We start from the raw sequence: 9,409 nt of genomic DNA, 5'->3' as shown, positions 1-9,409 counted from the left end.
GTAGAATATGTAATAGCACAAAAATCAGATTATTTAAGTATCTATATGAATTAAAGAAATTAACAGTTAATGATCACAAATAATATCTTTCTGATTAATGGTCGATTTTTTAAATTTATTCGAACGGTTAAACGCTCACTACGCAAAAAGAATAAATGACTTCAATCATAATATTTGTAGGGCTAAATGATGTAATTATCAAAGAAAAACATTTTGTTACTGAAAATGAGAGGACCAATTATTGGCTCGGTGGACAAGTCACGAACAAGCAAACATTGTAAGGATATTGGTGGAAGAAATTAAAAATATGATTTTCTTTATAAAAAATAAAAAAACTGTATATTCAACTGTAAATATATACTGCTGACAATATCTGTTCGTCCTAACCGTATTCAACTGTATCTGTGTACGGTGCCAAATCCAAACCAAAAAATGTAATAAATAATAGGTAAATCTAATCCTAGTCAATAAACCAGAAATTAAATAAAAAAACTAAAACAATAGTAACAGAAATCCAACTGCCAACAGGACACTGGGGCCCCGCAAACGCTGAGTGGAACCCAGGTGGTCCCCTGCAGCAGACGTGTCCCTTGCCTGGTTGGACGGCGTAGACGAACTAGTCGTGCCGTCGTAACTGGGATTGGCGCCGTACAGCGATTGGATTCCCAAGACGTCGTCGTTTGCTAGCTCAACCTTCTTCGTCCGCGACGCGATCGTCGGGTACATAATCGCCTCCTCCACCGACGAGTGCCCCAACCCCAACAGATGCCCGATCTCGTGCACCGCAACGGACTCCAGATCAACGGCTGACGTCACGGAGGTCTTGCTGATGTCACCGGTGATGACCCAGTTCTCTTCGGCGTCCAAGTGGAACCTCCCGCTCGGCGGCGAGAACGCGTGCGCAAGAGTCCCCAAAACCCCGTCGAACGGCTCGCCGTCGCCGTGGTCGCCCTTAAAGAATCCTATCTTGATGTCCGCCGAGTCGAAAGAGGTAGTTTCTGTAAAAGTCAACGTCGTCGCCTCCGACCACCGTTGGAAGGCGCCGACGAACACGGCTTTTACCGTGTCGGAGAGCTCATTCTCTGACACGAAAGCGTAAGTCAGGTCGCGGCGGTTCTCCGGCCAGACGGGCGTGCCGGGGAAGAAAGAGTAGTGAGAGACGGTATGGAACTTGGTGGCGTTGTACGACGCCGGTTTTCCGGAGTTCATGGTGGTGGTGCCGTTGACTATGTCGGGGTTGCCGCATCGGGGTTTGACGAGGTGTTCGAGGGTGGGGCCGTCGAGCTCACCGGTGACATTGAGGTTGAAGTTCTTTTGGTAGGTTTTGAGGGCGGCTTCGAGGTCGTCGTCGAACTCGTCGGTGAGGTTGGCTGTAGGTAAATTTGGAATGTAGCCAAAGCGGTTGAAGTACTTTTTGAGCTTACCGAGGCCGTCGACTTTTTCGCCGGCGTGGCAGTTGCCGAAGTGTTTGAAGGCGTCCCAAGCACCAGGAATGGTGGCATTTGGGACGAGGTAGGATGGTATGGGGGAGATGTTGGGGAAGAAGCGAGCTGAGGTTTGTGAAAGTGATGAGAGGCATAGGGCAATGGCGAAAAGGTGGAGTGGAAATTGAAGCCTCGTCATGATTTAACTTTAGGTTTTTTGTTTTGTTTGGATTTTTTGTGGTTGTGAGGTTTTTGAAGATTGATTTTTAAGAGGGAAGTTTGGAGTTTGAGAAAGTAGGAGTGGAGATGGAGATATTAACAAGAAAGGTTAGGGGCGGCGAAGACTTGGAGTAGGGTTGAATATTTGTCCAACTTGGTGAATATGTCTTTAGAAGTCTTTGTCAATCAAAATTAGTAAATTTAATTGCGTGTTTGATTTTTATTTTCTTTTAGGTGTGGGTTTCAAACGGAACTTCGAATGCTTGTGTGATAGAAGCTTCTTTCTATATTCTTATAGGATTTTATAGCATGCTATAATGTATTTTGTATTCAAATGCTAACGGTTACATAATTTATTAAGAACGTAACGAACATGATTTGACGATAAAAAAACTCTATACACTAGAATTTGATAAAATATTCGACATTATTTTTAAGAAAATTAAGTACGCACAACTTTTAATAATTACTACACGGATTTTAACCAATACCAGCATGATTCTAATCAAGCATCGCTATCCAAATTAATTTTTATCTGATTCTACATATCTGTATTGATTAAAATTAAAATGATGGATACAGTATATGTGTGAAAACAAAAAGAAATAGAAAGAAAAAGGAAAATGAATGGAAGATGGATATATGTTTTGACTTGGATGGTTTAATTTAGTGTTGATATGCGAATTGAAAGTGAAAAACGGTCAAAGTTGGGGGTTGAACTGCTTTTGCACTCCTTATCACGTAACGATCGATCCACGGGAGGAGTTGTGGATGTTGTTGAGCTCATAAACGGACTTGGATTCTCTGCCCTCCAATTTCTGTGCCCTTCTCGTGCACTCTTGTTTTTATGGTCACGGTTAAGTCACGTCAACATTTTATATTACTATTTCTTTTTTTTTTATTATTTTTATAAAAAATAATATAAAATATTGACATGGCTTAACCGTGACCACACAAAACAGAAGGGCACGAGGAGGGCACCTAAATGGGAGCGCAGACAATCCAAGTCCCTCATAAACGTCGACGTGGAACAAAATAACTGGTTAAGAAATGTACATCTGGTTGGCCCCATCCCCGAAGCTTCATCTTTCTATATCAATCATATTCTCTGTTGGTCGCGCACACAGCCAATCATGTTATGGGGGTCTTTATGTCGGTTAACTTGTACAACTAGCAGTTGGTACGTATTTATATGTTTTAAATGCCACATAAGGTGGTATGAAAATATGGTACAAAAATATAATATGAATAACATTACTTTTTATAAAGTCATGTTAATTACAGTAGCAAGTTCATATATTACAAACAGTCGTTCATGCAACAGTATCTTTGTTTATTTTGATTAGTCTATCGTCTGCTGCACTTTTGGGATATAAGTGTCCCAGGCAGCACAGTTTGGTTCTCTCCATTTGCACGTTGGACATTATTAAGGAGTTTGTTTATCTGCACACCAAAACTGATAATTTGTTTCCCCCTTTTTCAATTTCTTCCGTTCATTGCGAAAAAACTACCGAGTAATTTCATTCTCTCCATTCGTGCATGATAATGCGCGAAAACATATGCGGAAAGGTTAGTTTCTAAAGTTATCATTTTTTATGATATTGTTTGCAAGGACGGCCACCCCCACCAAGATGTATCTTAGTAAAGACTTGTCCTAGGTCAGTTTCCTGTTTCTTGTGCTGTCTTGGGGGATAAGTACATGTATCTTTCCAAAAAAAAAAGTACATGTATATTTCTAAATTCCTTCTTCATTTTTTTTTTGCTGAACAAATATATAGTTAGGACATGTACCAAAGTGAGAAAGCAGCCATTTGCATTTGGCTAGTTCAACCACATATATAATTGGGGGGACATTCGACGTTGTGTGTATGTACATCTATATCCTTAAATCCTTGTCCGTTAGGTATCGTTTGGTATGCAGATGGGACGGAACGGGACATGACAGAAACAAATAGGAAGAAGAAGGAGACGGAGATGTTATAATTTTGTGTTCCACGGATGTAGAACGAGTCGTTCCAAGGGGTGAGGCGAAACGAAAATTCACCCAAATTTCGTCCCGTGGAACAGCGCGTTCCACCCTTTATAGGAGCACCAAACGTGGGACGAAATACCTCGTCCCACTCCGTTCTGTCCTGTCCCACGTACCAAACAGTACCTTAGAGACTGACCCTGTATCAAAAGGCATAATACTACTTTCACATTGAACCAGTCAAACTAGACCGCATGAGAGAATAAGAATATACCATGGAGTGCGTAATGATTTTTTTAAAGTATCAATAACAACTTATTAAGTAAAAAAAAAACAGTAATATTAGGTAGACTAAATTTTTAGAGTCCAGATCCTTGCCGGATTCTCTTTGTGAAGATTCTGAGGATTCGTAAATCATGTTTATTCATCGTACATTGTGCGATCAAAAATTATTTTAATTTTTTTACTTAAAATTAAACATAAACAGTACCTGACAAAAACTGAGTACACAATGTAGGATAAACGAACATGATTCACATATCCTTAGGATCCTCCTCACAAAGAGGATCATATGCAAATCAAATTATGTGTCACTAATAAGAAATAAGCACGTTAATCACAATTTAAGTAATAATCCAATCATCAACAACCACATCATTTAGTTTACAAAATTTAGTTTCAAAATTTGGTTTCCCTAGCATCACCCAAAATATAAATATATATAATCTAATCTAGATTGATTTGCATAATGCAATTAGTGGGTAGTATCTTTGTCTTCAACCTAATTGTTTTTCAATTTTAAATGCTCCTCCTCTAGTCTAGTTTAGACTTGTAGTATCGCTTCTAAAATAAAAAAATTAGCCAAAATTAATTATTGAAAAATTAACAAATGTTTTTATTTTTTTGGCGAAGGGTAGATTACATTACAACAAAGTACAAGTACAACACAGACCCAAATACAATTTAAGCACACAAAAAAAGATGGCCTACAAAGACACAGCCTTTGAGCCCAACCTGCACAATAAAAACAACACATAAATAACCCTAAATTAGGGCTCTTGAAGCTGCAGCCGCCGTCGCCAGAAATCCACACAACGATTAATGCGAACCATCAGCTCCCACGAGCACCTGAGACCACACCAGCAAGAACCCCATAACTAAAAAACGAAAAAAACCGCATCAACCTCCAAGGACCAACAAATCAACTGCCACCACAAAACCGACGAAGCACGTGGGAAGAGAGGTCAATTGTCGAATCAAATTAAGTGCTTATTGTAGCCGATGATTGAAGATGATTGTAGTATATATGTAATGTTCCATATATGTCATTAAACAAACAGGAAACCTTTAAAAGAAGAAATCCTCAATTTTTTTTTTTATAAAAAATGAAGATTAGTTATATAGCTCACACCATATCGAACTTTAACGATTCAGACCATTTATTTTTTAAGTTGCCCCTCATAAATCATTCTTGCAAAATATTAGCCAAATCGGAGATATTTAAGATATCTAATTGAATTCAAAGAAATTAACTAATACTCTGTAATATAAGAAACAATGAAATTTTATCTTGATAATTAAATAGGTAAATTGTTTCAAATTGAAATGAATTTTTACAAGAATTATCTATAAATCGAAACTTACAAAATAAACCGTTCGAGTTATTAAAATTCGATGTGAAGTAAACCCCACATCTAATCCCCATTTTTTTAAAAAAAAGTGAAAATCTCTTTGCATAAAATGCCTGAACTAAGCCAATATGAACACAAACAAGCCAAGGAATTATAAGAAAGGTCAAAAGTCTTGATTTCCATCATAATTCATTACTTTATTACAACTGTATGTACATTCAGATAAACATCATCCATTACGTTATATACATACATGTAGAAAATGGAACCTTTCACATCAGTAGTCCATATTTGACAACTTCCACGGTTCCTAATCAAATTATTTCTTTTTTCTTAATTCCCAGAAGGTTCCAAACCTCACTTATTTAAATTTAATTAATTGTTTTCCTGTAATTAGAAAGAACCCTATCTTGTAATCAAGCGAGTCGTTGTCACATGAACAACGTGTTCGCCTTTAAAAATACATGGAAGGACCGCGTTTTCAATTCAGGCTACCACACAAACCGTATAATATGTGGTTATATATAGACCTCAATCCCTCCCAAACCAAAACCATCATTATTTTTACTTACTAAATTGGAAACAATTACTCAGCGAGCAATGGCAAGCATCCCGAACCACGAAAACTCATGGGCAGACCAGTGGGACTACAACCCCGATCCTCTTCCGGCTTCCGACACCAAGAGCTCCGGCGGCGGTGCAAAGGCGAAATATGGTAAAAAAGTGGAGGAAGGGTTTGGGAAGACGAAGGCAGTTGCAGCAAACGGCATGAATAAAGTGAAGGTCGGGACTCAATTTGGGTTCCACTGGATCAAGGACAAGTGCCAGAAGACTACCGGAAAACAGTAGGGCTACGTACATAACTACACAGCTTGATCGTTCTTTGATTTTTGTGACCTTTTGTTTGTTGTTTTTGATGTATATTTTGTACACGGATTCGATTGTTTATACTCTGGTTAATAAATGATTTTTTTATTTGTATCCGAATAGGAGTAAGAATTTATGGTTTTTTTATACAACTTTTTACTCAGTTTATGATTCGAATTCTTTTTCTTATATATTACTACTGAATTTAAACTAGTCGAGGCCAAACAAAGCTTTGTTTCTTGGTCACAAATCGACTTAATTAGTTGATTCATGATACATAACAATCTCCAGTACTTTGGATCAAATCACAATTTATCCATCCACGACGACTCGTTTGAACCCGTTGTTTCTAAGCGCCATCATTCAATTAGTTGGAAAACCTCATATACAATTCCACCCATCGGACCCATCCGTTGTTTAACAAGGTGGTTCAATTGAGGACGATATAAACACTATACCGGATTTCATACTGATTTCACCTTGAATATTTGTCCAACTTGGTGAATATGTCTTTAGAAGTCTTTGTCAATCAAAATTAGTAAATTGAATTGCGTGTTTGATTTTTATTTTCTTTTAGGTGTGGGTTTCAAACGGAACCTCGAATGCTTGTGTGATAGAAGCTTCTTTCTAGATTCTTATAGGATTTTATAGCATGCTATAATGTATTTTGCATTCGAATGCTAACGGTTACATTATTTTTTACATCATTTGTTAAGAACGCAACGAACATGATTTGATGATAAAAAAAAACTCTATACACTGGAATTTGATAAAATATTCAACATTATTTTTAAGAAAGTTAAGTACGCACAACTTTTAATAATTACTACACTGATTTTAACCAATACCAGCATGATCCTAATCAAGCATCGCTATCCAAATTAATTTTTATCTGATTCTACATATTTGTATTGATGAAAATTAAAATGATGGATACAGTACATGTGTGAAAACAAAAAGAAATAGAAAGAAAAAGGAAAATGAATGGAAGATGGATATATGTTTTGACTTGGATGGTTTAATTTAGTGTTGACATGCAAATTGAAAGTGAAAAAGGGTCAAAGTTGGGGGTTGAACTGCTTTTGCACTCCTTATCACGTAACGATCGATCCACAGGAGGAGTTGTGGATGTTGTTGAGCTCATAAACGTCGACGTGGAACAAAATAACTGGTTTTGAAATGTACATCTGGTTGGCCCCATCCCCGAAGATTCATCTTTCTATATCAATCATATTCTCTGTTGGTCGCGCACACAGCCAATCATGTTATGGGGTCTTTATGTAGGTTAACTTGTACAACTATTAGTTGGCACGTATTTGTATATTTTATAAAGCGATTTTAATTACAGTAGCACGTTCATATATTACTAACAGTCGCTCATGGAACAGTCTCTTTGTTTATTTTGATTAGTTTATCGTCTTCTGCACTTTTGGGATATAAGTGTCCCAGGCAGCACAGTTTGGTTCTCTCCATTTGAACGCTGGACATTATTAAGGAGTTTGTTTATCTGCACACCAAAACAGATAATTTGTTTTCCCCTTTTTCAATTTCTTCCGTTCATTGCGAAAAAACCACCGAGTAATTTCGTTCTCTCCATTCGTGAATGATAAAACAAAAGAGGTCTTTTGTATGCGCGAAAACACATGCAGAAAACCTAGTTTCTAAAGTTATCCTTTTTTATGATATTTATTTGCAAGGAAGGTCAGCCCCACCAAGATGTATCTTAGTAAAGACTTGTCCTAGGCCAGTTCCCTGTTTCTTGGGCTGTCTTTTGGTTTTTGGGGGGGGGGGGGGGGTGGGTTACATGTATATTTCTAATATATTTTTTTTGGGTGGATATATATGTTAATTAGGACATCTACCCAAGCGAGAAAGCGGCCATTTGCATTTTAAGAATAAAAAAATAATTTGGAGACCAAATGATTTTTTTTTTTTTAAGTGTCAATAACAACTCACCAAATAAAATACACCTAAATATATATACTCTAGTCTAGATTGATTACGTAATGCAAGTAGTGGGTATTATCTTCATCTTCAACCCAATTGTGTTTGAATTTTAAATTCTTCCCATCCCCTTAGTCTAGTTTAAACTTGTAATATCGTTTGTAATAAAAAAAATTGATTAGCAAAAACTAATTAATGAAGAATGTTTATACCATACTTAGGGCCTCCGTATTTAGATCTCGTACAAATACTTGGGGGATTTAAATGTAATTATGTAATAAAGGAAAAGGTAAATATGTAATAAGTGACGAGCCCTTCTTCTATAAAATGACTCCTTACCCTCACAATTAGGGGGGTCTCCTCACTTCCAGAGGCCAATTCTTAGGCCTGAGATCCTGACACTCTCTCCCTCACAATCCTCTCAGAAATACAATATCAGTATGGACGTAACCCAAACCTTGGGGTGAATCACGATACATCTTGTGTTATTTACTTTTTGGGGGGGGTGGGTTACATGTATATTTCTAATATATTTTTTTTGGGTGGATATATATGTTAATTAGGACATCTACCCAAGCGAGAAAGCGGCCATTTGCATTTTAAGAATAAAAAAATAATTTGGAGACCAAATGATTATTTTTTTTTAAGTGTCAATAACAACTCACCAAATAAAATACACCTAAATATATATACTCTAGTCTAGATTGATTACGTAATGCAAGTAGTGGGTATTATCTTCATCTTCAACCCAATTGTGTTTGAATTTTAAATTCTTCCCTTCCCCTTAGTCTAGTTTAAACTTGTAATATTGTTTGTAATAAAAAAAATTGATTAGCAAAAACTAATTAATGAAGAATGTTTATACCATACTTAGGGCCTCCGTATTTAGATCTCGTACAAATACTTGGGGGATTTAAATGTAATTATGTAATAAAGGAAAAGGTAAATATGTAATAAGTGACGAGCCTTTCTTCTATAAAATGACTCATCACCCTCACAATTAGGGGGGTCTCCTCACTTCCAGAGGCCAATTCTTAGGCCTGAGATCCTGACACTCTCTCCCTCACAATCCTCTCAGAAATACAATATCAGTATGGACGTAGCCCAAACCTTGGGGTGAACCACGATACATCTTGTGTTATTTACTTTCTTGCAGATTCACAGTCGGATTTACGTTGTTCTAAGACCTCCGGTTTTGTGCATCAACATTTGGCGCCGTCTGTGGGAAACGACACGAAAAGTTGTGTCGGTTCTCTTTCATTTTTTCCACCTCCGTCGTGGATCTGCAAAACCTAAAAACCAAACCAACAAACAACAGAGAGAGCAAGAAGAAAGAGAGAGACATAATGGGAATA

The 9,409-nt window shown here is 37.2% G+C and overlaps 1 protein-coding gene across 1 annotated transcript; it reads right to left on the bottom strand.

Annotated features, from left to right (window-relative positions):
• Positions 1-299: 299 nt before the first annotated feature.
• On the bottom strand, positions 300-1,766 carry LOC103451924 (metalloendoproteinase 2-MMP-like). The gene has a single exon (XM_008391369.4). It carries the CDS (start codon positions 1,621-1,623, stop codon positions 493-495), a length of 1,131 nt encoding a protein of 376 aa, XP_008389591.2. The 5' UTR covers positions 1,624-1,766; the 3' UTR covers positions 300-492.
• Between the last annotated feature and the right edge of the window lie 7,643 nt (positions 1,767-9,409).

The sequence above is a fragment of the Malus domestica genome, chromosome 13, assembly GCF_042453785.1.
Source record: "Malus domestica chromosome 13, GDT2T_hap1".
In the NCBI taxonomy this organism is placed as follows: Eukaryota; Viridiplantae; Streptophyta; class Magnoliopsida; order Rosales; family Rosaceae; genus Malus; species Malus domestica.
Note: the sequence above shows the minus strand (reverse complement) of the source record. Positions and strands in the feature narration are given on the sequence as shown.

Excerpts from the sequence above, each read along its gene's own strand:
- LOC103451924 (XM_008391369.4), bottom strand. The coding sequence starts at position 1,623 with ATGACGAGGCTTCAATTTCCACTCCACCTTTTCGCCATTGCCCTATGC.